Source organism: Syngnathoides biaculeatus, chromosome 1 (genome assembly GCF_019802595.1).
Source record: "Syngnathoides biaculeatus isolate LvHL_M chromosome 1, ASM1980259v1, whole genome shotgun sequence".
In the NCBI taxonomy this organism is placed as follows: domain Eukaryota; kingdom Metazoa; phylum Chordata; class Actinopteri; order Syngnathiformes; family Syngnathidae; genus Syngnathoides; species Syngnathoides biaculeatus.
In genome coordinates, this window is record NC_084640.1 from 5,930,954 (window position 1) to 5,956,940 (window position 25,987).

The following is a 25,987-nucleotide window of genomic DNA, read 5'->3' on the forward strand; positions in this document are numbered from 1 at the left end:
ATATTGCCGTAAGTCGAAGATGATTTGATTTGTTTTTGTGGTCTTTAGTGTGAGGTTGTTTACTAAACACCAGTTTGACAGATTCGCAGTCATCTCTGTAGGGAGACTCATCTCATCTTGAGATAAGACAGATTACGATGGTACCATCAGCAAACCTGATGACAGAGTTGCTGGGATGGGCTGATAGAGTCATATTTGTACAGAAAGTATAAGAGAGGACTCAGTACACAACATTGAGGGGACCCAGTGCTGAGGGTGATGGAGGAAGAGAGGTATGGAGTAAGTCTGACAGATTGTGGATGGTTTGTGAGAGTCCCGAATCCAGCAACAGAGGGAAGGGAGAGTTTGTCAACCAAAATACCTGTCACAATGGTGTTAAAGGCTGAGGTAAAATTTATGAAGAGCATCCTCACATAGTTCCATTGGTGTTCCAGGTGGTTCAGTGTAGTGTGAAGAGCTATTGCGATAGCATTCTTGGTGGATGGGTTTCCTTTGTAGGCAAACTGGTGTGGGTCAAGTGAGGGAGTGAGTGAGTCCCTTACATAACCTGCAACCAGTTCCTTAAAGCAGTTAATGATCACAGATGTGAGTGCAACCAGCCTGTGATCATTCAGATTATCAATGACTGGCTTTTGGGATGATTGTTGCAGATTTCAGGCACGAGGGGATGGTTGATTGTTGCAAGGAACAAGATTTTTGTGAAAACACGGCCAGCTGGTCACCACAGGTACCTTACCAGGCATTCCATCCGGGCCGGCAGCCCTCCTGGTGTTTACAGTCCTGAGCATACGTCTTACTTCATGTTCCTGAAGTGTCAGTGTGCTGCTGAGGGGAGATGGTTGTGACTGAATCCGATCCATCAATGTCAAAGCGAGCAAAGAAACGGTTTAGTTCCACTGCCAACAAAGCATATGTGTTTCTGGCGCACATATTTTGTTGTTAGTGATGTCTTCATCTTCTTCTTTGAGTCACTCAAGCACCTGAGGATGATCCTCAGAAGCGCTAGACTCATGTGGGAGGCTCCGTAGTTCCCTGAAGGAGAATCCCAGTTGACAGCGGTATCGGGCAGACTGGAGTGGAAGGCACCGAAGCCAGAGGCTGATTCTTCTTCCTCACCGCAGAGACGACACCGGTCATCATCACACTTCCCCATCAAATGTTGCCATCTTCGGAGGGAGGGATGATGGCCAGACTGGAACTGGATAAGATCAACAAGGTCTTTCTTGGACAACTGGGACTCTTCCTCCATATTAGGTTGGGAGGAGGTGAAGGAAAGGATACGGGGGCGGGTAGGTGGAGAGGGTTTGCAACTCCTGCAGATGATCGCTAAGCGTATTTGGGAATCGAGTGATATGATAGGTTGGGGAAGGGAGAACCAGGTTTGGCCTGGTCGTCTGCAAGGTCATTGCCCAGGAGGTTGCAATGGCCTGGGACCCATATTAGTTGGATCTTTTTGGTGCGAAGGAAGGCTGTAAGGTTGGAGTTGATGGAAAGGGTGGAGGGGTCTAAGGCAGTGGAGTGGTCGAAGGATTGAAGGAGGAACTTTCAGTCTGTGATGATGGAGGCTGAGGACCAGTTGTCATTTTGTCCAAGCCAAGTGATGGCCACATTCAGTGTAGCCTTTTCGGCCTGAAAAGAGCTGCTAAAGGTCCCGTTGGATGTGTGCAAGGAGTGGATCAAGGAGTCACCTCTGAAGACCACTCACCCAGCGCCTCCTTTCTCCGTGCTGTTAAAGGTGGAGCCATCAGTGAAGACAAACAGTTCTGTTGGGCCGTGTGCCACAAGCATTTCCATACCTGCAGCTAGTTGTTGGGTGGGGAATGCAGATTTTGGGATGGGCGTGAAATGGATGGGAGGTGGAGGAGGCGGGGGCCATGGAATATTGGAATTATTTTCAGTTTCCATGTCCACCAGGTTGATGTTGGATAGGATAGGGGTGAAACTTCTGTAGTCGCCACGTTTTAGGCGTTTTGGCTGGTGCGTCTGGTATAGTACCCTTCTGTCATTGTCGTGGGGAAGGTGGCACCAGTCATCAGCCTTTTTAAGACAGGCCAAATTTAACTGGGAGGAGATTAGTGGTAATTGGGCTTCATGCAGGACAGCGTCGATAGGAGTTGTTTGAAGATGGCTCGTTATGGTGCAAGCCACATCTGACTACGCCCTCTCCAGTTTCTGGATGTTGTAGAAGGAAGCCCAGGGTGCCCAGGCAGGAGCTGTGTATTCTGCGAGCGATTTGATGGTCGCAAAATTGATCATCTGCATATCCTGTGGCTGCCACCTCCAAGACGAACCAGTCAGTTGTCGCAGGAGGTTGGAGCGCTGCTTCATGACTTGGCTCAAGTGGCAGACATGTTTGTTGAACATGAGCTGGTGATCGTATTGAAACCCCAGAAAGATGGGAGTGGGATTTGTCTTGAGTCTGCAACCCCCAGCCATGATGTTTGGGCGCCATGAGGATTCAGCAACGTCCATCGTGAAAAAGGCAACTTCCAACTTCGACGTGTTGAGAGTGAGATGGTTGGCTGCGGACCATTGGTGAACTTTGACAGCCTTCGACTGTAGTCTCACCACCAATTCTTCCTGATTACAGCCGCCACAGACCAGCGCAAAGTCATCAGTATTTTTATGGTATGGGAGGATCTCAGCCGTGCACCAGAATTGTGGGCACCATTGGGTGGTCCAGCTGTTGTTGAGTATTTCTAGGAGAGCGGGAAGTGCAGCAGCAGGCAGGTGTTTCAACATCTCTGGAGCAGTTCCATCTGGTCCAGCAGCTTTGCAAGGTTTGAGTTGTTTGAAGGGAGTTCATCAGTCGTTAATTGGCACTTGAGTGATTGCCGAGGGGAACCCTGTAGTCTACGAAAATCTCTTCGAAGCTCTCATATAGTCCTCCTACTCGACTTATCACCCTTGCCCCACTCACCGTTGCATATTCGATGACTAAGGCCATCGCGTCAGACTTGTCTGAGGCATATTCGTGGTTGTTGTAGGTAACCATCTTGCCTGTTTCATGTGAACGGGGTCCAGACAGAGATTTGACCACCACTCATGCCTGCTTGGTGTCATTGGTCTCCGCAATTGTGGAGAGGTGGAGATGCCAAGCCGCACATATTGGCTCTGCTGTCTTCTCAGTTACCGCTTGGCGTTTTTGAAGGGAGTACTGTCTGGTGTTGGCGCTCAGATTTCTTTGGAGCCAATGCCTCTCCTTGATGAGTTGTTTTAAGTCGCTGTTCATCCAGGAGATGTTGTTTGGTCGGAAGACTTTTTGCTGGACTGATTCTGCGGTCGCAGTTTTGAGCACTTCAGTGAACAGTGAGGTGTGGGGGCCGCAGACATTGATAGAGGGGAGTTCTTGAAGGGCAGCACATTTGTATTTCCCTCAATCACCTTTCTTGTTGTTGATGTCATAGTTAGTGTGTGTTGTAATCCCTCACACATCTTTTTTGAGTTATTTTCCGTGTGTTCAATGTTCCCTTTGTAGGCCGCCTTGACCTCTGTGATGCCTCTCTTTACAGTGAAGAAAATAAGTATTTGAACACCTTGCTATATTCCAAGTTCTCCCACTTGGAAATCATGGAGAAAAACACCCCCAAAGCATGATGCTACCACCCCCATTCTTCACAGCAGGGATGGTGTTCTTGGGGTGGAACTCATCATTCGTCTTCCTTCAAACACGGTTGGTGGAATTATGACCAAAAATTTAAATTTTGGTCTCATCTGACCACAAAACCTTCTCCCTTGACTCCTCTGTATCGTCCCATGACTCCTCTGTATCATCCGAATGGTCAATGGCAAACTTAAGATGGGCCTTGACATGTGCTGGTTTAAGCAGGGGAACCTTCCATGCCATGCATTATTTCAAACCATGACGTCTTGGTGTATTACCAACCTTGGAAACGTTGGTCCCTGCTCTTTTCAGATCATTGACCAAGTACTGTCGTGTAGTCCTGGACTGATTCCTCACCCTTCTAAGGATCATTGAGACCACACGAGGTGATATCTTGCATAGGGCTTCACTCCAATTGAGATTGACCGTCATGTTTAGCTTCTTCTATTTTTTAATGATTGCTCCAACAGTGGACGTTTTTTTCCACCAAGCTACTTGGCACCTTCTCTGTAGCCGTTTCCTGTCGTTTGGGGTTGTAGAATTTTGTCTCTGGTGTCTTTGGACAGGTCTTTGGTCTTGGCCATGTTACAGGTTTGAGCCTTACTCATTGTAGGGGGTTGACAGGTCTCTTTATGCAGGTAACGACCTCACATGGGTGCATCTGATTCAGGATAATACATGGATTGGAGGAGGACTTTTAAAGATGGACTAACAGGTCTCTGAGGGTCAGAATTCTGGCTGATAGACAGGTGTTCAAATACTTAGTCGCAGCTGTACCACACAAATCGTTAAAAAAAAAAAATCATACATTGTCACAAATCACAATGTATGATTTTTTTTTTTTTAGATTATCTCTCTCACAGTAGACATGCACCTACGATGAAAATTTCAGAGCCCTCCATGATTTCTAAGTGGGAGAACTTGCAATATAGCAGGGTGTTTAAATACTTATTTTCGTCACTCTAAGTCAGCTCTGAGAGCTCTGTAATTTTCCTTGTGCCCTGACATGAAGGCAGCTTTATGGCATCTCGGGAGTAACCGAGTCTCAGTCATCCAGCATTTTTTTTATTGTGGAAAACCCAGATATGTCTATTGATGGTTACAGTGTGTATGTAGTTTTTGATCTAGAAAAGCATACTATCTGTGAATTCCTGGAGTTTCTGTGGTTCAAATAATTCCAAAACAGTGCATGAAAAACAGCCCTGTAACTGAGAGAGCGGATTCTCAAGGCATGTTCCATTTATTTATTTTCTTTGTTTGTGGCTTTGTTTGTCCAAGATATGGGATGTTTGTGGGGGTGAGGGAAACCTAAACATGATCGGCTCCAGCAAGATGGGGGAGGGTGGTGGCCCTGTAAGCATGTTTAATGTTGGAATAGACATCGTCCAGGGTTTTATCCCCTCTGGTGGGACGCTTCACATACTAGATGAATTTGGGAAGAACAACCTCATTGAAGTCACCAGCAGCAATAAATATTCCATCGTGGTGGGCAAGCTGCTATTTGTTTACAACCACGAGCAGACGGATAAGTGCTGTGCTTACGTTAGCATCCACTGCACTGATGCAAACAGCTATCACAATGACTACGTTAGCGCTCTTGGTAGATAAAAAGGTCGCACGATACTGCAAGAACCTCTAAATCAGGAGAATAGTGGGTGTTGATGATCCTGCTGTTGCAAGACCAATCATTATGCACATAAACACAAAGCCCGCCTCCTCTGCTCTTACCGGAGACTTTGGTTCCATCCTGCCGGTGCAGCGTACAGTCTGCTAGTGAAACTGCAGCATCAGGGATTTGCAGATGAAGAAGCCATGTCTCCGTGATGACAATAACACTGCAGTTACGGACAAATTTGTTCATGGCAAGTTATAACTCCAATTCATCCATTTTGTGGGGAATGGATCTGGCGTTGATCAGGAAGATGCTTGGTATCTGTGGTCTGTGAGGTTCCTTCCTTAGCTTAGCAGCAAGGCCTGACTGACATCCTCACTTTTGCTTTCACTCCCTCCATCGTCTCCGTTGCTTGCTGGGTTGACCTACTATCCACTGAGATCTCGGTGGTCTCACGATGTCATCTGGAATATTGTTTTTTTGTCTCGAGGATCATCAATGATTGATAGATTATGCTTCAGTCCCAGATCAATCAGGTCCATGAAGCTCTAGGTGAATGTGGCTTTACAAAAATGTAAAAATAACACCAAAATAATGAACAAGAAAAAGCACTAAACTTTGCAGCCAGCCCTGTATCATTACAAAGGAATACAAGTACACCAGGAAAATCTAAATATTTTTTTACCATAATTCATTTTTATGTGATTCCCTTACAAGAAACAGGAATCGAACCTGCACTATCCAGTACCTTCTTCTTTTCTTTTCGGCTTGTCCCGTTAGGGGTCACCGCAGCGTGTCATCTTTTTCCATCTAACCCTATCTCGTGCATCCTACTCTCTAACACCCACTATCCTAATGTCCTGCCTCACAACATCAATCAACCTTTTCTTTGGTTTTCCTCTCATTCTTTTACCTGGCAGGTCCATCCTCAGCACCCTTCTACCAATATACTCACTCTCTCCTCTCTGAACATGTCCAAACCATCTAAGTCTGCTCTCTCCAACCTTGTCTTTAAAACATCCAACTTTGGCTGTCCCTCCAATGAGTTCATTTCTAATCCTATCCAACCTGTTAACTCTAAGCAAGAACCTCTGCATCTTCATTTCTACTACCCTCAGTTCTGCTTCCTGTTGTTTATTCAGTGCCGCCATCTCTAATCCGTACATCATGGCTAGCCTCACCACTGTTTTATAAACTTTGCCCTTCATACTAGCGGAGACTCTTCTGTCACATAAAACACCAGACACCTTGCACCAACTGTTCCACCCCGCTTGGATCTGTTTCTTCACTTCCTTACCACACTTTCCATTGCTCTGTATTGTTGACCCCAAGTATTTGAAGTCGTCCACCCACGTTATCTCTTCTTCCCGGAGCTTCACTGCTCCTCCTCCGCCCCTCACATTCATGCACATATATTCTGTTTTACTTCAGCTAATCTTCATTCCTCTCCTCTCCAGTGCGTTCCTCCATCTTTCTAATTGTTCCTCTGCCTGCTCCCTGCTTTGACTGCAGATAACAATATCATCTGCGAAGATCATAGTCCAGGGGGATTCCATCTGTCATCTGTCAGGCTATCCATTACCACCGCAAACAGGAAGGATCCCTGATGCAGTCCCATCTCCACCTTAAATTCTTCTGACACACCTACGGCACATCTCACCGCTATTCTGCTGCCCTCATACATGTCCTGTACTATTCTAACATATTTCTCCGCCACACCAGACTTGCACATGCAGTACCACAGTTCCTCTATTGGTACTCTGTCATACGCTTACTCTAGGTCTACAAAGACACAATGTAGCTCCTTCTGACCTTCTGTGTACTTTTCCACTTGCATCCTTAAGGCAAATAATGCATCTGTGGTACTCATTCTAGGCATGAAACCATAGTGTTGCTCGCAGAAACTTACTTCTGTCCTGAGTCTAGCCTCCACTACTCTTTCCCAAAACTTCATTGTGTGGTTCACCATCTTTATTCCTCTATAGTTTGCAAAGGTCTGAACATCACCTTTGTTCTTAAAAGTGGGGACCAGCACAGTTTTCCTCCATTCTTACGTCATCATTTCTCCCGCGAGTGTTTGATTGCATAAGTTGGTCAAAAACTCCACAGCCACTTCTCCAAATTGCTTCCATACTTCCACTGGTAAGTCATCAGGACCACCTGTCTTACCATTTTTCATTCTGTCCAGTGCCTTCCTAACTTCCCCCTTACTAATCATTGCCACTTTCTGATCATTCACGCTTGGCTCTTCTACCCCACCTTCTCTTCCATTTTCTTCATTTATTAACTTCTAAAAGTACTTTTTCCATCTACATAGCAGACTGCTGGCAACAGTCAACATATTTCCATCGCTATCGTTAATCACCTTTACTTGCTGCACATCCTTCCCATCTCAATCCCTCTGTCAGGCCAACCTGTTGAGATCCTTTTCTCCTTTCGTATCCAACCTGGTGTATATGTCATGCGCCTCTTGTTTAGCCTTCGCCACTTCTACCTTTGCCCTACGTTGCATCTCAATGTATTCCTTCTGCCTCTCCTCAGTCCTCTCCATGTCCCACTTCTTCTTCGCTAATCTCTTTCCTTGGATGACTTCCTGTATTTAGGGTTCCACCATCAAGTGTTTCTCCCCTTTACGACCAGAAGGCACCCCAAGTACTCTCCTGCCTACCTCTCTGAGTGCCTTGGCAGTTGTATTCCAGTCTTCCAGGTGCTCTTCCTGTCCGTCTAGAGCCTGTCTCACCTCTTTCCAAAAGGCCACACAACATTCTTCCTTTCTCAACTTTCACCACCAGATTCTCTGCTCTCCCTTTGTCTTCTTAATCATCCTACCCGCTACCAGAGTCATCCTACACACCACCATCCTATGCTGTCGAGCTACACTCTCACCCACCACTACCTTACAATCCATAACCTCCTTCAGATTACATTGTTTGCACAAAATATAATCCACCTGTATGCTTCTACCGCCGCTCTTGTACGTCATTCTATGTTCCTGTCTCTTCTGGAAGTAAGTGTTCACCACTGCCAATTCCATCCTTTTTGCTAACTCCACCACCATCTGACCCTCAAAGTTCCTTTGCTGAATGCCGTACTTACCCATCACTTCTTCATCGGCCATGTTTCCATCGCCAACATGTCCTTTGAAATCTGCACCAATCACATCTCTCTCTCTCTCTCTCTCTCTCTCTCTCTCTCTTACTCAGGACCACTTCGTCTAGTTTCTTCCAGAATTTCTCTTTCAAGTCTTGGTCACATTCCACCTATGGTTCAGAGCCGCTAATCACATTATACACAATACCCTCAATTTTATATTTCAGCCTCATCACTCGATCTGATACTCTTTTCACATCCAAGACATTCTTAGCCAGCTCTTCCTTTAAAATAACCCGTACTCCATTTCTCTTCCAATCTACTCCATGGTAAAATAATTTAAACCCTGCGCCGAAGCTTCTCGCCTTATTCCCTTTCTACTTGTTCTCTTGGATGCACAATACATAAACATTTCTCCTAATCATCATGTTAACTAACTCGTGAGGTTTTCCTGTCATAGTCCCAACATTCAAAGTCCTTACACACAGTTGTCGGGTCTGGGCATGCCTCCTCTTCTTCTGCCGACTAAGCCGCTTTCCTCCTCTTTTTTGTCTTCGACCTACATTATCTGAATTTCTACCTCCGCCTTGCAGTGCCGGCCGGGGGCAGGCGTAGTTAGCCCGGGCCACAACCTATCCGTTATGGAATTCGTTTGATGAATGCTCATATATGTTTGGCACAGTTTTACGTTGGATGCCCTTCCTGCCGCAACCCTCTGCATTTATCCGGGCTTGGGACCGGCCACAGGAATTGTGCCTCCCTTCGGGATGCAGATAGTCAAAAAAAGCAATCAAATAAACTAAGTCAGCACATAAGGTACACAAATCACATACTATCTGTGTGAAAATACAAAGGATATCTGGCTGGAAGGGATTTGAACCATAATGGCCCTCACTCTAGTAGTTGAAAGTTGAGTCCACGTTCGATGTTTGGTCATCGTTGTATATTCTACGTAGGTTATATTGTTCACGCGCTTTGCTAACTTAGGCCGAGCAGCTTCAACGCGAACGATACGGGAACAATCTGGGTAGTAAGATGTACCAAGATAAGACTTGTTAAATTTCCTATAAGTTCTCACGGCCCTCGTCGTACAAGTTCTGAAGTTACTAATGTTCGATGTTTCTTCAACAGCACAGTTTGATCACAAACGCGTCTCGTTGTTAGCCAACTAAGCTAAGGTGGTCTGGGCCGAAGTTTACGTTGACGTTTCTACTTGCTCAACTTCCTACTAAGTACTCACGGTCCTCATTGTAAAAGAAACATAGATTTTGCCGGTTGTGTAACTACTAAAGATAGAGTTTAAATATTAGTTCAGCTCAGTTAAATATTAGAATACAGACGCGTTTTGTTTTTAAGAGATCTAGGCTAGGCTAATTTATGGCCGAGCAGCTTCAACACGAACGATACAGCTCCAATTTGGGTTCTAAGATTGCACAGATGATGATTTTAGTCCACTGAAGTCGTCACCAGGAGCGTCCCACGTCGAGTCTTCACAACATTCGGTCCAAATTCAGCAGGATTTATTGAATCGGGCTGGCCAGAGCCTCCTGTTTAAGCTGCTACCAGTTTGGGGACCGGAAGCAATATTCCTGCACTATCCAGTATATAGGTATTTATTTCAAAGTCAGACTGGATCATTTATTAATTTTGACATAAAAGGACACTGAACTAATTTCCTGCCATTGAATAATTTCAGATCATATTGTTCTCAATGAACCAATATCGTCCTTGAATTAAATTGCCGACTAATGAATCGTGATATTAATCAAATCATTGTTAAAATGAATCATTTCAGCCCTAATTTCAAATATGATTGTTTAAAAAAATGCACTTGCCTTGTGAAAGTAAATGTACCCTTGTGTGAGTTCATCTGAGCCTTCTCCAGAGAAGATAACCACACTGTCAGTCTTCTCACGGATATATTTAGAAACCAAGTACATTCCTAGAAGGAAGAAAATGGTAGGGTTGGTCAGAGGTTTGGAAGAAACAGTCTCAAGCTTAGTTATTTAAAAAATGTGAGGTTAGGTTGTGTTGATTGATTCATAACGTACTCACCATGTTCACATGAGCCCTCTCTACTTCGCGATTCACCTTTTGCCGATTCAGTGTATCACAATACTTTTTTTTTTTTTTTTTACTCCAAGCCACAAAAAGAAAAAAAAAATCCAGATCTTCTTACAGGAGATACTAAATTACGTAAATTACGCATTGATTCAACACGGATTGATACAAGGCAAGTCCCTAGCACAACATGTGGAACAATGAAGCAAAAAAAAAAAAAAATTGATTGGTTTCCGGCGTGACATCAACCAATGAGAGCACAGATGGCAACTTCCCTTGTCCCACCCATTTCCTTGTTGTGCATGTTGTCATCCATGCTATTGACTGGCTCGCATATGTATTGTAAGTTGTGTTTGTGATAACTTTTTTTTTCCAGCGATATTTTTTTGCAATAAGCGATAAAATTTTTTGATTATACACCTCAGCGTTGTGCCCCAGTGAAAGCTTCCTCCATGGCGCCTGAGAAGTGGTGACCATGCGTGCACGTTTATTCTTTTAGGGACCCCCCTGAGGAATCAGCTCTTACAATTTGTAATGACCTATGGGGTCCCTCAAGGGTGAGTTCTTGGACCTCTCCTGTTTAGCCTGTACAGTATATGCTACCCTTGGGTCATAGTCTTCAAAACTTTCACTTTGACTATCGTAGCTGACATCGCATCGTAGATGACACAGTTATAAATAACAGAGTCTCCAGATGACTAGAGTTCAATTGAGGTATTGTGCCACTGTCTAAAGCAGATAACTGGATGAGGCAAAATTTTCTTCAACTAAATCACAACAAAACTGAGAATTATTTTTGTCAATAAAGAAAAGAGAATTGCTGTGAGTAAACACCTGGACTCTTTTTAAAAAAAACAAAAACATAGACAAGGTCCAAAACCTTGGGGTTCTGATTGATTCCGATGTGACTTTCAACTATCATATCCAATCACAAAAACTGCCTTTTACCATCTAAAGAACAAATCTATAAAGAAGGCTTGTATGTGTCAAGCGGACCAGGAAAAGCTCATTTATGCTTTTACCTCAAGTAGACTGGAATACTGTGAGTGTTTAATGACTGGATTCCCCAAAAAGAGGATTAAACACCTGCAGCTCATTCAGAATGCTGCAGTCGCGTTCTGACCAAAACAAAGCAGTCAGAGCATATAACGCCACTCATAAAGACCTTGCACTGGCTTCCAGTCAGCATTAGAATCGATTTTAAAATTCTGCTACTGGTCTATAAATCACTAAATGGTTTAGGTCAGGGGTGTCAAACATACGGCCCGCGGGCCGGATCCGGCCCGTCTGGTGGTTTGGTATGGCCCGGGAAGAAAGCTGCATTGTATTAAAAAAATATGAATTTTCTTTAAAATTTGTAGTTCTTGTATTATCCACTAGGGGGCGCAGTGTTTTAGTACGTGCAGACAACATGAAAGCAACACTGCGGCGGAACTAGGACCACCTTGACCTGGTAAAATTGAACGTCTGTACAGCGTCTATTGGCGACAATTGCATTATCTACTTTTCCGTTTGCCTCGCACCCTCATCAGCAAAATGTCTTTGTCAAAAAGGAGAAAAGTAGACACAGAGTGTCGGACTTTTCAAGAAAAATGGACATGTTCTTATATGTTCACGGAGGTGAATGGGAAACCCTTGTGCCTGGTGTGCCCGCAGCAAGTTTCGGTGCTTAAAGAATACAATATTCGGCGCCATTACGAAACTCAGCATGGTGAAAAATACAACAGTTTGCATGGAGAATTGAGAAAACAGAAGGTAAATGAAATGATGGCGCGTCTGAAGAAACAGCAATCTGTTTTCACCCGGAGCCGAGAAGCCAGTGATGCTGCGGTGAAAGCCAGCTACCTAATTGCGAGCCAAATAGCAATGGCATCAAAGCCGTACAGTGATGGAGAGTTCATCAAAAACTGCTTGCTGACGGCTGCTGAAATTGTGTGTCCTGAGAAGCGACATGCTTTCGCCAATATAAGCTTGACAAGAAATACCGTGGCAGACAGGATTTCAGAACTCTCTGCAGATTTGGACCACCAACTAAAACGCAAAGTGGGGTCATTTGTGGCATTTTCTGTTGCGATTGATGAGAGTACTGATATCACGGACGTCACTCAACTGGCCATATTCATTTGTGGAGTTGACAAGACTTTGAATGTCACAGAGGAGTTTCTCGAGCTGGTGCCGATGATCGACACCACAACAGCTGAGGACATTTTCAGCTCCGTTGTCGGAGCGCTGGACAGAGTCGGAGCGGACTGGTCACGCGCCATAAGCCTGACTACTGATGGTGCGCCGTCAATGATCGGTAAAAAGGCAGGTGTTGTGACAAAGTTCAGAGATAAAGTACAAGCCGCAAATGGGGGAGGTTATTTTTGGACATTTCATTGCATTTTGCATCAGGAGGCATTTTGCAGCAAATCGCTAAGAATGGATCACGTCATGGAGGTGGTTGTCCGAACTGTTAATTTCATCCGAGCCAGAGGTCTCAATCATCGTCAATTTGACAGCTTTCTCAGTGACTGTAACATTATCCATGGTGTGCCTTATCACACGAACGTACGATGGTTAAGCAGAGGTGCTGTGCTAAAGCGCTTCTTTGATTTACGTGATGAAATCGGACAATTCATGGAGAAAAAAGGTAAACCTGTTAAGGAATTACAGTGCCATCTGTGGCTGCAGGACCTTGCGTTTATGGTTGACATCACTGAGCACTTGAATATTCTTAACAAAATGTTGCAGGGACGCAAAAAAATCGTAACACAGTATTATGACAGCATACGTGCATTCAAGTTAAAGCTCGGGTTATGGGGGACGCAGGTGGCAAGTGGTGACCCTGCTCATTTTCCCTGTTTAAAAGATATGTGCGCAGCAAGCGTTAATTCTGACGTGAAACGGTACAAAGAGAAGATTTCAGGGCTGTTGATGGAGTTTGAGAAAAGATTTCAGGTTTTTAGCGAACTCGAAACAGATTTTGCAGTTTTTCGCTCACCATTCACAGTCAAAGCTTCTGATTTGCCTGTTGCCATGCAACTTGAAATCATTGATTTGCAGTGTGATGTAGAACTGAAGGACAGATTTGCCTCTGTAAGCTTGGACACATTTTACAAGTACCTCCTACCAGGCTATCCCGCATTGACAGCACTAGCTGCTAAAACATTGTCCATGTTTGGGACAACCTACCTTTGTGAGCAAGTTTTCTCACTTCTTCTTCTTCTTTTCCTTTCGGCTTGTCCCGTTAGGGGTCGCCACAGCATGTCATCTTTTGCCATCTTAGCCTATCTCCTGCATCTTCCTCTCTAACCCCAACTGCCCTCATGTTTTCCCTCACCACATCCATAAACCTTCTCTTTGGTCTTCCTCTCGCTCTTTTGCCTGGGAGCTCCATCCTCAGCATCCTTCTACCAATATACTCACTCTCTCGCCTCTGAACATGTCCAAACCATCGAAGTCTGCTCTCTCGAATCTTGTCTCCAAAACTTCCAACTTTGGCTGTCCCTCTAATGAGCTCATTTCTAATCCTATCCAACCTGGTCACTCCGAGCGTGAACCTCAACATCTTCATTTCTGCCACCTCCAGTTCACCTTCCTGTTGTTTCTTCAGTGCCACCGTCTCTAATCCGTACATCATGGCCGGCCTCACCACTGTTTTGTAAACTTTGCCCTTCATCCTAGCAGACACTCTTCTGTCACATAACACACCAGACACCTTTCGCCAGCTGTTCCAACCTGCTTGGACCCGTTTCTTCACTTCCTGACCACACTCTCCATTGCTCTGTATTGTTGACCCCAAGTATTTGAAGTCGTCCACCCTCGCTATCTCTTCTCCCTGTAGCCTCACTCTTCCCCCTCTACTTTTCTCATTCACGCACAGATATTCTGTTTTACTTCGGCTAATCTTCATTCCTCTCCTTTCCAGTGCATGTCTCCATCTTTCCAATTGTTCCTCTGCATGCTCCCTGCTTTCACTGCATATGACAATATCATCTGCGAACATCATGGTCCAAGGGGATTCCAGTCTAACCTCATCTGTCAGCCTATCCATTACCACTGCAAACAGGAAGGGGCTCAGAGCTGATCCCTGATGCAGTCCCACCTCCACCTTAAATTCCTCTGTCACACCTAAGGCACAGCTCACCATTGTTCTGCTGCCATCATACATGTCCTGTACTATTTTAACATACTTCTCTGCCACACCAGACTTTCGCATGCAGTACCACAGTTCCTCTCTTGGTACTCTGTCATAGGCTTTCTCTAGATCCACAAAGACACAATGTAGCTCCTTCTGACCTTCTCTGTACTTTTCCACGAGCATCCTCAAGGCAAATAATGCATCTGTGGTACTCTTTCTAGGCATGAAACCATACTGTTGCTCGCAGATACTTACTTCTGTCCTGAGTCTAGCCTCCACTACTCTGTCCCATAACTTCATTGTGTGGCTCATCAACTTTATTCCTCTATAGTTCCCACAGCTCTGAACATCCCCTTTGTTCTGAAAAATGGGAACTAGAACACTTTTCCTCCATTCTTCAGGCATCTTTTCGCCCGCTAGTATTCTGTTGAATAAGTTGGTCAAAAACTCCACAGCCATCTCTCCAAATTGCTTCCATACCTCTAGGCCTTTCCATTTTTCATCCATTGTAGTGCCTTTCTGACTTCCCCCTTAGTAATCATTTCCACTTCCTGGTCCTTCACTCTTGCCTCTTCAACTCTTCCTTCTCTCTCATTTTCTTCATTCATCAACTTCTCAAAGTATTCTTTCCATCTATTTAGCACACTACTGGCACCAGTCAACACATTTCCATCTCTATCCTTAATCACCCAAACCTTCTGCACATCCTTCCCATCTCTATCCCTCTGTCTGGCCAACCTGTAGAGATCCTTTTCTCCTTCTTTCGTGTCCAACCTGGTGTACATATCTTCATATGCCTCTTGTTTAGCCTTTGCCACCTCTACCTTTGCCCTACGTCGCATCTCGATGTACTCCTTTCGCCTCTCCTCAGTCCTCTCAGTATCCCACTTCTTCTTCGCTAATCTCTTTCCTTGTTTGACTCCCTGTATTTTGGGGTTCCACCACCAAGTCTCCTTCTCCCCTTTCCTACCAGAAGACACACCAAGTACTCTCCTGCCTGTCTCTCTGATCACCTTGGCTGTCGTCGTCCAATCTTCCGGGAGCTTCGGTTGTCCATCGAGAGCCTGTCTCACCTCTTTCCGGAAGGCCGCACAACATTCTTCCTTTCTCAGCTTCCACCACATGGTTCTCTGCTCTACCTTTGTCTTCTTAATCTTCCTACCCACCACCAGAATCATCCTTCATACTACCATCCTATGCTGTCGAGCTACACTCTCCCCTACCACTACTTTACAGTCAGTAACCTCCTTCAGATTACATCGTCTGCACAAAATATAATCTACCTGTGTGGTTCCACCTCCGCTCTTGTAGGTCACTATATGTTCCTCCCTCTTCTGGAAATAAGTGTTCACTACAGCCATCTCCATCCTTTTTGCAAAGTCCACCACCATCTGCCCTTCAAAGTTCCTTTCCTGGATGCCGTACTTACCCATTACTTCTTCATCGCCCCTGTTTCCTTTACCAATATGTCCATTACAATCTGCACCAATCACAACTCTCTCGCTGTCTGGGATGCTCAGAACTACTTCATCTAGTTCCTTCCAGAATTTCTCTTTCAACTCTAGGTCACATCCTACCTGTGGTGCATAGCCGCTAACCACATTATACATATCACCCTCAATTTCAAATTTTAGTCTCATCACTCGATCTGATACTCTTTTCACCTCCAAGACATTCTTAGCCAGCTCTTCCTTTAAAATAACCCCTACTCCATTTCTCTTCCCATCTACTCCGTGGTAGAATAATTTAAACCCTGCTCCCAAACTTCTAGCCTTACTACCTTTCCACCTGCTCTCTTGGATGCACAGAATATCAACCTTTCTCCTAATCATCATTTCAACCAACTCCTGTGCTTTTCCTGTCATAGTCCCAACATTCAAAGTCCCTACACTCAGTTGTAGGCTCTGTGCATTCCTCTTTTTCTTCTGACGCTGGATCCGGTTTCCTCCTCTTCTTTGTCTTCGACCCACAGTAGCTGAATTTCCACCGACGCCCTGCAGGTTTAGCAGTGCCGGGGGCGGGCGTTGTTAACCCGGGCCACGACCGATCCGGTATGGGATTCTTTAGATGAACGCTCATATTTGTTTGGCACAGTTTTTACGCCGGATGCCCTTCCTGACGCAACCCTCTGCATTTATCCGGGCTTGGGACCGGCTTACGGATTGCACTGGTTTGTGCCCCCATAGGGCTGCATTCAAGTTTTCTCACTAATGAACATTAAGAAAACAAAGCTGCGCTCAAAGCTCACACATAAGCATTTGAATGAGATTCTGAAATTGGCTGCTTCTCAGGACATGATGCCTCATATTGATGCACTTGTGCAGGATAAACGATGTCGAGTTTCAAGGGCAAATTCCAAGCAAGACGAATAATTGCTGTGAAAGTTATTAATTTGTTCAAATTGCTTTCCAGATGTTGAAAAACAGTGTTTTTAAGTTCCACAAGGCTGGTACTAAATGTTTTTGGAACATTGTTACTATTTCTGTGATCAGTTTTATGTACAACACACTTAAATATATGTTTAACTGTGTAAAAGTGTTGTTAAAATTGCACATACTTTATTTATGTTCTTATGTTATTCTCTTGTTCATAATATATTGTTCATAATGTAAAAGGAAAATTCTGTTAAACATTTTGATAATTTACTCATTCTTTGCACTAATTATTAGTATTAGTGACTAATACAAAGGAAAAAAGTGGGCTTAATGTTAGTTCTATGTAATTTTGCAATGAGTTTACTGGTCCGGCCCGCTTGATCTCAAATTAAGCTGTATTCGGCCTGCAGACCAAAGGGAGTTTGACACCCCTGGTTTAGGTCGTGAATACATGAAAAAAATGCTTACGGAATACAAACCCAGTAGAGCTCTGACATCAACTCACTCAGGTCAAATAGTGGAGCACAGAGTCCAAAGCAAACATGGAGAAGCATTTACCTATTATGCTGAACAAAAATGGAATCAGTTTATTGTTATTTTCCCCTTTTTAAATGTTTTATCTCTTTGTTTTGAAATGCTTTTAATCATGTAAAGCACATTGTGTAAATTTCATTTGCTTTGCTATTTGGAAGCACTTTTGGAGATCCAGCAGGAGGAATCAACCACTTTGTGCAACAAATGACGCAGTCACCGCAGGGACCAACTGAGATGTCCTTCAGGCCTCCAGACAGGGCACTTTTCACCTTGTTGGATCCTGCATTGTGATTCTACCCCTTGATGACGAGGCTTTTTGACCAGCAAAGAGTGGTTAAAAAAAAGAAAAAAAAAAATATACAACCTCAGAAATATGCCTCTGTAAGATGCTGCTCGTCGGTACGTGGAGAAATTGTTTCATAGGTGGTGGGCACACGTTTTTAACATGGATGAAAAAGATCTTTTCTTGGAAGAGGACAGCTACGTATACTTCTTAAAGGACCGTATTTACGGTCATTGTCTACAAGCCTCTGCTTCGTCGTGTGTGTGTGTGCGTTAGCGCGTGCTTGGGTGTCTCCCCTGCGTTTCCCGAACAACTGTTGCAAAAAAGATTAATAAAGCTTTTATAATTAAAGATTTAAGTACTGTTGTCATCTTAGTCTCAAATATGTAAAGTATAAACATTGTGACTGTATTTTAATCATTCTGATACACATACACACATGAAAATTCCCAGGGTGTGTGTGGATGGGTGGTTCGGGGAGGGGGTACTACTTTGCGGTTTTTCGAATTTCACGGGGTGTTCTGGTCCCCATTAACTGGAAAAAAACAAGATTCAGTAACAGGAACAAGATTATTTTTTTAAGTTCATCAGCAGCCCAATGGGGTAAATTCAGCCCTATGGGGGCACAAGCCAGTGCAATCTGTACGCAGGTCCCAAGTCCAGATGAATGCAGAGGGTCGTGTCAGGAAGGGCATCCAACGTAAAACTGTGGCAAACAAATATGAGCGTTCATCTAAAGAATACCATACCGAAAAGGTCGTGGCCCGGGAAAACACCGCCCACCCCCAGTACCGTGAACCTGCAGGGCGTCGGTTGAAATTTGGCTACTGTGGGTCAAAGACAAAGCAGAGTAAAGCTAATTTATCGGCAGAAAAAGAAGAGGAATGCACAAAGCCTATAACTGAGTGTTGGGACTTTCAACCTTGGGAGTATGACAGGAAAAGCTCAGCAGTTGGTTGACATGGTAATTAGGAGAAAGGTTGATACATTGTGCATCCAAGAGAGCAGGTGGAAAGGTAATGAGGCTAGAAGTTAAGGAGCAGGGTTTAAATTATTTTACTATGGTGTAGATGGGAAGAGAAATGGAGTATGGGTTATTTTAAGGGAAGGCCTGGTTAAGAATGTCTTTGAGGTGAAAAGAATATCAGATCAAGTGATGAAGCTGAAATTTGAAATTGAGGGTGTTATGTATAATGTGATTAACGGTTATGCCCCACAGGTAGGATATGATCTCGAGTTGAAAGAGAAATTCTGGAAGGAACAAGATAAAGTAGTTCTGAGCATCCCAGACAGAGAGTGTGATTGGTACAGTTTGTAACGGACATGTTGGTGAAGGACACAGCCGCGATGAAGAAGTGATGGGTAAGTACGGCATCCAGGAAAGGAGAATGATGGTGGACTTTGCAAAAGGGGTGGAAATGGCAGTAGTGAGCACTTTTTTCCAGAAGAACACAGTGTGATATACAAGAGTGGAGGTAGAAGCACGCAGGTGGATTATAGTTTGTGCAGACGATGTAATCTGAAGGAGGTTACTGACTTTAAGGTAGGGGTAGGGGAGTGTAGCTCGACAACATAGGATGGTGGTGTGTAGGATAACTCTGCTGGTGGGTAGGAAGAGGACTGAGGAGAAGCGAAAGGAATACTTTGAGATGTGACCTGGGGAAAGGTAGAGGTGGCGAAGGCTAAACAAGAGGCATGACCACATGCACACCAGTTTGGATACGAAAGAAGGAGAAAAGGATCTCTACAGGTTGGCCAGACAGAGGGTTAGAGATGGGAAGGATGTGCAGCAGGTAAGGTTGAATTAGGATAGCAATGGAAACGTGTTGACTGGTGCCAGTAGTGTGCTAAATAGATGGAAAGAATACTTTGAGAAGTAAATGAATGAAGAAAATTAGAGAGAAGGAAGACTAGAGAGGCAAGTGTGAAGGACCAGGAAGTGACAATGATTAGTAAGGGGATAGTTCAAAAGGCACTAGAAAGGATGAAAAAATGGAAATGCAGTTGGTCCTGATCACATCCCATGGAGCAATTTGGAGAAGTGGCTGTGGAGTTTTTGACCAACTTATTCAACAGAATACTAACGGGAAGAGAAGATGCCTGAATGGAGGAAAAGTGTGCTTGTTTTGATTTTTTAGAACAAAGGCAATGTGCAGAGCTGTGGAAATTATAGAGGAATAAAGATGATGAGCCACACAAGTTATGGGAAAGAGTAGTGGAGACAAGAACATAAGTACGCATCTGCGAGCAACAGTATTGTTTCATGATTAGAAAAAGTACCACAGATGCATTATTTGGCTTGAAGATCCGAGTGGAAAAGTACAGAGAAGGTCAGAAGGAACTACATTGTGTCTTTGGATCTAGAGAAAGCCTATGACCAAGAGAGGAACTGTGGTACTCCATGCGTCTGGTGTGATGGCGAAATATGTCAGAATAGTACAAGACATGTATGAGGGCAGCAGAACAGTGGTGAGGTGTGCCTTAGGTATGACAGAAAAATTTAAGTCGGAGGTGGAACTGCATAAGGGATCAGCTCTGAGCCCCATCCTGTTTGCAGTGGTAATGGATAGGCTGACAGGTTAGGTTAGATTGGAATCCCCTTGGACTATTATGTTCGCAGATGACATTGTGTAATGCATTGAAAGCAGAAGGCAGCTGGAGGAACAATTAGAAAAATTGAGGCAAGCACTGGAAAGGCGAGGAAGGAAGAATAACCAAAATAAAACAGAATATATGTGCGTGAATAAGAGGGGAGGAGGGCGAAGAGAGAGGCTCAAGGGAGAATAGATAGCGAGGGTGGACGACTTCAAATACTTGGGGTCAACAATCCGGAGGAATGGTGAGTGTGGTAACGAAGTGAAGAAACTGGTCCAAGCAGGATGGAACAGCTGGCGGAACATGTCAGGTGTGTTATGTGACAGAAGAGTCTCTGTTAGGATGAAGGGAAAAGTCTATAAAATGGTGCTGAAGCCAGCCATGATGAACGGATTAGAGAAGGTGGCACTGAGAGACAAGAGGAAGCAGGACTGGAGGTGGCAGAAATGAAGATGTTGAGGTTCTCGCAAGGAGTGAGCAGGTTGGAAAGGATCAGAAATTAGCTCATGAGAGGGACAGCCAAACTTGGATGTTTAAAGGACGACGTTCAAGAGAGCAGACTTGGATGGTTTGGTCTTGTCCAGAAGTGAGAGTGAGTATCTTGGTAGAGGGTGCTAAGGATGGAGCTGCCAGGCAAAGGAGCAGAGGATGACCAAAGAGAAGGTTTATGGATGTTGTTAGAGAACATATGAGGACAGTTGTTGTTGGAGAGGAAGATGCAGGAGATAGAGTTAGATAGAAAAAGATGACACACTGTGGCGACTCTTAACAAAAGGAAAAGAAGATCAGTTGGATTAAAACCAGTTTCCTCACATGAATAAGAATAGCAAAGAAGTATGCAGAGAACCTCGACTCTGAGCCCCTCATGGATGACCGAGCTTCTCAACCTATCTCTTAGGGAGAGACCAGACACCCTGTCGAGGAAACTCATTTCATCCTCTTATGTCTGGGATCTTGTTTCATCGTTCCCACATTTTGTGAAGATAGTTGAGGGTAACAATGTAGATCTACTAGTAAACAGAGAGCTTCGGTATTCGGGAGAGCATCTTCTTCACCACAACAGACCAATACAAAGTCCGCATTACTGCAGACACTGTACCGATGCAACTGTCAAACTTCCCTCACTTGTAAACACGACCCCAAGATATTTGAACTACTCCACTCGGGGAATGATCTCATCTCTGACCTGGAGAGCGCACTGCACCCTTTTCCGAATGAGGACCATGGTCTCAGATTTCAGGATGCTGATTCTCATCAAAGCTGCCTCACACTCAGCTCTATGCTTAGGTTGCGCCTAGAAATTCTGTCCATAAAAGAAACAAAGTGGCAAAGGTTAGCCTTGGTGGAGTCCAGCTTTCACCAGACACAAGTACGACTTACTGCCAGCAATGCAGACAAAACTCCAATACTGGTCATATCAGGAGATAAAAATGTGGGTTCGGTACCCCAGACTCCTGAAGTACCCACAGCAGGACTCCCTGAGGGACACAGGAGAATGCCTTCTCAAAGTCCACAAAACACATGTAGTCTAGTTGGGCGATCTACCAAGCACCCTCAAGGACACTGCCGGGGGTGAAGAGCTGGTCCATTGTTCCACAGGGAGAATGAAAAACACATCCTGCTCCTCAAGCAGTCACCTTGTTGTGCTGGAGAGGTTGTGTGTCAGGATGATCCTTGGAGCTAAATTGTCAAGGGCTGTCACCCCCTGGTCGGGGCAGACAGATTCTATGGAACAGACGGTATGGCTCAATAAACCCAGATGATGATTAAAAATATTGGATTCAGGTTTTCCTTGCCTGGACATGAGTCACCAGAAACCCCCCCGGACCCAGGCATGGAGGCGGAGCTCGAAGTCGAGTGCCTGGTTGCTGGACCTGCACCCATGGGGCTCAGCTGCATACAGCCCAAAGGGTAACACGGGTCCTCCTTCCCATGGGTCCACCACCTGTCAGAGGGGCCATAAGGGTCGAGTGAAATGCGAGCTGTGCGATGGCCAAAGGCGGAGACTTTGGTGATCCGATCACTGGCGACAGAAACAAGCTGTGGAAACATGGAATGTCACCTCTCTGGCAGGGAAGTAGTCCGAGCTGGTGCGTGAGTTTGAGAACTTACGACTAAATACGGTCAGACTCACCTCTACGCACCACTCACCCTGGTGGATGAGAGGATAGCCTTCCTCCGCCTTTGGGTGGGGGGAAGGGTCCTGACGCTTCTGGGTGCCAATAGTTCAGAGTACCCACACTTTTGGGAGTGCTTTGAAGGAGTGCTGGAGAAGGGAAGAATGGCTCCCCCCATCAGAACCCTCTTAGACACGGGTGAAGAGAGGGGCGGAGCTGTCAAATGATCACCACCTGGTGGTGAGTTGGCTTCGATGGTGGGGGAAGAAGGCGATCCAACATGGCAGTATTGTGAGTGTCTGCTGGGGACCTCTGGCAGATTCCCCTGTCAGAAGGAATTTGAACTCCCACCTTTGAAAGAACTTTACTCGTGTTCCGGAGGAGGCAGGGGACATCGAGTCAGAGTGGACAATCTTCTGCACCTCCATTGCTTAAGTGGCCGATCGGAACGCTTGCTGTAAGGTGGTCGGGGCCCGTCGCGGCAGCAAACCCCGAACTTGTTGGTGGACAACAGTGAGAGATGCAGTAAAGCTGAAGAAGGAGTATTATCATGCATGTGGGACTCCCAAGGCAGCTGATAGGTACTGGCTGGCCAAACGAAATCCAGGTTCAGTCATTGCTGAGGCAAAAACCTAGGCATGGGAAGAGTTCGGTGAGGCCATGAAGAACGACTCCAGTACAGCTTTGAGGAAATTCTAGTCCAGCATCTCAGAAGGATGAAGAAGTGCACAATCAACACTGTGTATAGTAAGTTTGGGGCACTGCTGACCTTAATTCGGGACGTTACGAGTTGTGGGGAGAACACTTTGAGGTTCTCCTCAATTCCGCCGACACGCCTTCTCATGATGAAGCAGAGTCTGGGTTGTCTGAGGCGGGCTCCTCTATCGCTGGGGTTTACGACACTGAGGTGATTAAAACGCTTCTCGGTGGCAGGGCCCCGGGGGTGGATGAGATTCCTCCTGGAGTTTTGCCCATCGGGGTGAACCCAAACATCCAGGCCTCGAGCCGGAGGTTAATAAGTATGCGCATACTTGGCCGGCGCCTCTCACCTTGGGAAACTCCAGACCGGAAAATAGTCCAACTCCTCTCAAGCGGACTGGTACCAGAGCCCAAACCATGTGTGGAGGCAAGCCCGAGTGTATCCAGTTGGAACCTCTCAACCTCACACACCAGCTCAGGTACCTTCCCTGCCAGAGAGGTGACATTCCACGCGCCTTGAGTCAGCTTCTGTAGCTCAGATCGCCTTGGTCCCAGCCTTTGGCCACCACCCAGCTTAAACTGCGCCCAACCCCTATGGCCCTCCCACTGGTGGTGAGCCCATGGGATGGGGAACCCAAAGTGCAGACCCAGCCACTAGGCTGCGGGTCGGCAACCCGCGGCTCTAGAGCTGTACGCTGCCCTAGTGGCTCCCAGCTAAAATATACAATGAAAGAAGACATAAAAAAGGCAAAAAAAATCAACTACATCTACTATCAATTTTTCCGCAATCTACTACATGGATTTCACTTAACTCAGGTATTTTTTTGGAATTTCAGTGCCACGTTAAAAGAGGGAATACTGTACTTATAGAATTTTTTGTACAAATACAGTAAATGTGTTAACGAACAATGTCTCAACAACTGCTATTATGTTTGATGGCTCTGCGATGACATATTGTGTTAAAGAAAAACATTTTACACATTTAAAGTTCCAACAGGTTTTGTCTTAGTTTCTTTCATTTAACAAACTCGGAAGTGCTTAGACACTGATTTACCAAACGCAGAACTAGTTTGCATGAGTCCCAGTTACTTAGTTATAATTACTTGATCCATTTCTAACACAACAGCATGCAGTTTGCTATCAGCTATGACAACACGCCAAAAATCCACCTCCCCAACATGCCATAATTTACAGAACTGCTCAGTGTTATTTAGAATCTCACGTATCAAGTATTTTGTGTTATTTGGGCATCTGTAATGAGTAAGAATGCAAAGCATTGTGGGTGTGGTGTGAGATACAACCTAAAGGACTTGTTCTGCTGCATTTAATAAATGGTTGGTTTTCCCCATCGTCACAATACCAAGTGAGGAAGGTGACAGCGGAGACGAGCCTGTCCGCTCCCCAGTTAGCTTGTAACTCAGCTGATGGCTAGCACATATCCTTAGGTAGTGGAAAGCCCTGCGACGACACAGTGGGATATATTCTATCCACTCGAGGCTTTAAGTAATGCAGCCCTATGGGGGCACAAGGCAGTGAATCTGTAGGCCGGTCCCAAGCACGGATAAATGCAGAGGGTTGCGTCAGGAAGGTCATCCAGAGTAAAACTTTCCCAAACAAATATGAGCATTAATCTAAAGAATACTATACCGGATTGGGTATCCTTGCTGTACATTGTACAGAGATGAGAGAAATATGTGGAAAAATCACCAGTCAAAAGAAGGGCTGAGACGTTTCCTCAGTCTTCACTTTGCACTCACCAACAGAAGCACGTATGGTGGTGATGTCATAAGTCTCAAGGCTGACAATGACTTTCTCCACAGCCTGAATGCCTTCTTCTGCAGTGAAGTTCACCTCATGGTGTTCACTGCCAATGTATGCTGCAACCTTGGACATATAATAATCAATGTTTTGTCTGAAAGATATATATACATAACTAGCATGACAGAGAATTAAAATAACATTTTTAGAATTTGAAAACTATCTGGAAAAACCATAAATTCATAATGCTTACCTTACGGGCAGCTAAGATGTCCGGGCTGTCCTCTGACCCAATTGAAAATGTTTGAATCGGATATTTCAGTTCCCCCTCTTTTGCTAGTTTCACCAATGTAGCAGCAACCAAACTGGAATCCAGACCCCCTGAACAATAGGAATTTAAAGGTCAAGTGTCATCCCTATAAAACATATAAACATTCTAAAATAGATATTGTAATGAAAAATACATGTAACATTTTTCACTTCAATGTCTATATAAATATGAGCGGAGAGCGCGTCATCCATGCGCAAAGCTGCAAAAGTGTCATTCTACGCCTTATTGACTGCATCCTGTCTGTGACGTCACCCAGACACTCGCCAATGAAAACACACGGTGGACCCTACTATGGGAGACAAACACACACCTTCTGACACTGAAGCTCTTTTCAAAGAAGAGAACGTCACACAACCGGGCGAAGTTACCTGGGCAATATTACCCTATTGTTTCGAGCCATATTCAGATGGTATGCGATCACGGCCAAACCAGCGAGACACCAGAACTTGGTTGTGCCACCAGGTCGAACGTGCTTGAGTAAGGCTGGTCTTGCAACCATGTGCTTCAGTGTTGCAGGACTTGGGCATAACAGGCACTTGGGATCTTTGGCATACGACTGGTTTAGGTTCATGGGAGAAGGCAAGACGCAGTCACTCACATTTGAAAAATGTACGTGTGTGGTCAGTCATGCTCGCAGATAAAGTTACGGGTGTGATTAGGGATGGAATCTCAAGAACTTAAAATAATTTACTAGATTAATAGAACATGACTGTAAATTAAAAATAAAATAAACAAATACATAACTAAAATGGAAAAAAAATTCAAACTCAGAAATGATAATTTCCAATTTCAACTGATAATACTA

At 44.8% G+C, this 25,987-nt stretch overlaps 1 protein-coding gene across 1 annotated transcript in view; it reads right to left on the minus strand.

Moving 5' to 3' along the window:
• The window catches only part of asns (asparagine synthetase), a 65,335-nt gene that overhangs the window by 19,254 nt on the left and 20,094 nt on the right, over positions 1–25,987 (minus strand). The window contains exons 6-8 of the mRNA XM_061842708.1: positions 25,105–25,232; positions 24,851–24,977; positions 10,142–10,248 (exon numbers count right to left, since the gene is read on the minus strand). Of these exons, the coding sequence (XP_061698692.1) occupies positions 10,142–10,248; positions 24,851–24,977; positions 25,105–25,232 (362 nt within the window). The remainder of the gene's footprint in view (positions 1–10,141; positions 10,249–24,850; positions 24,978–25,104; positions 25,233–25,987) is intronic.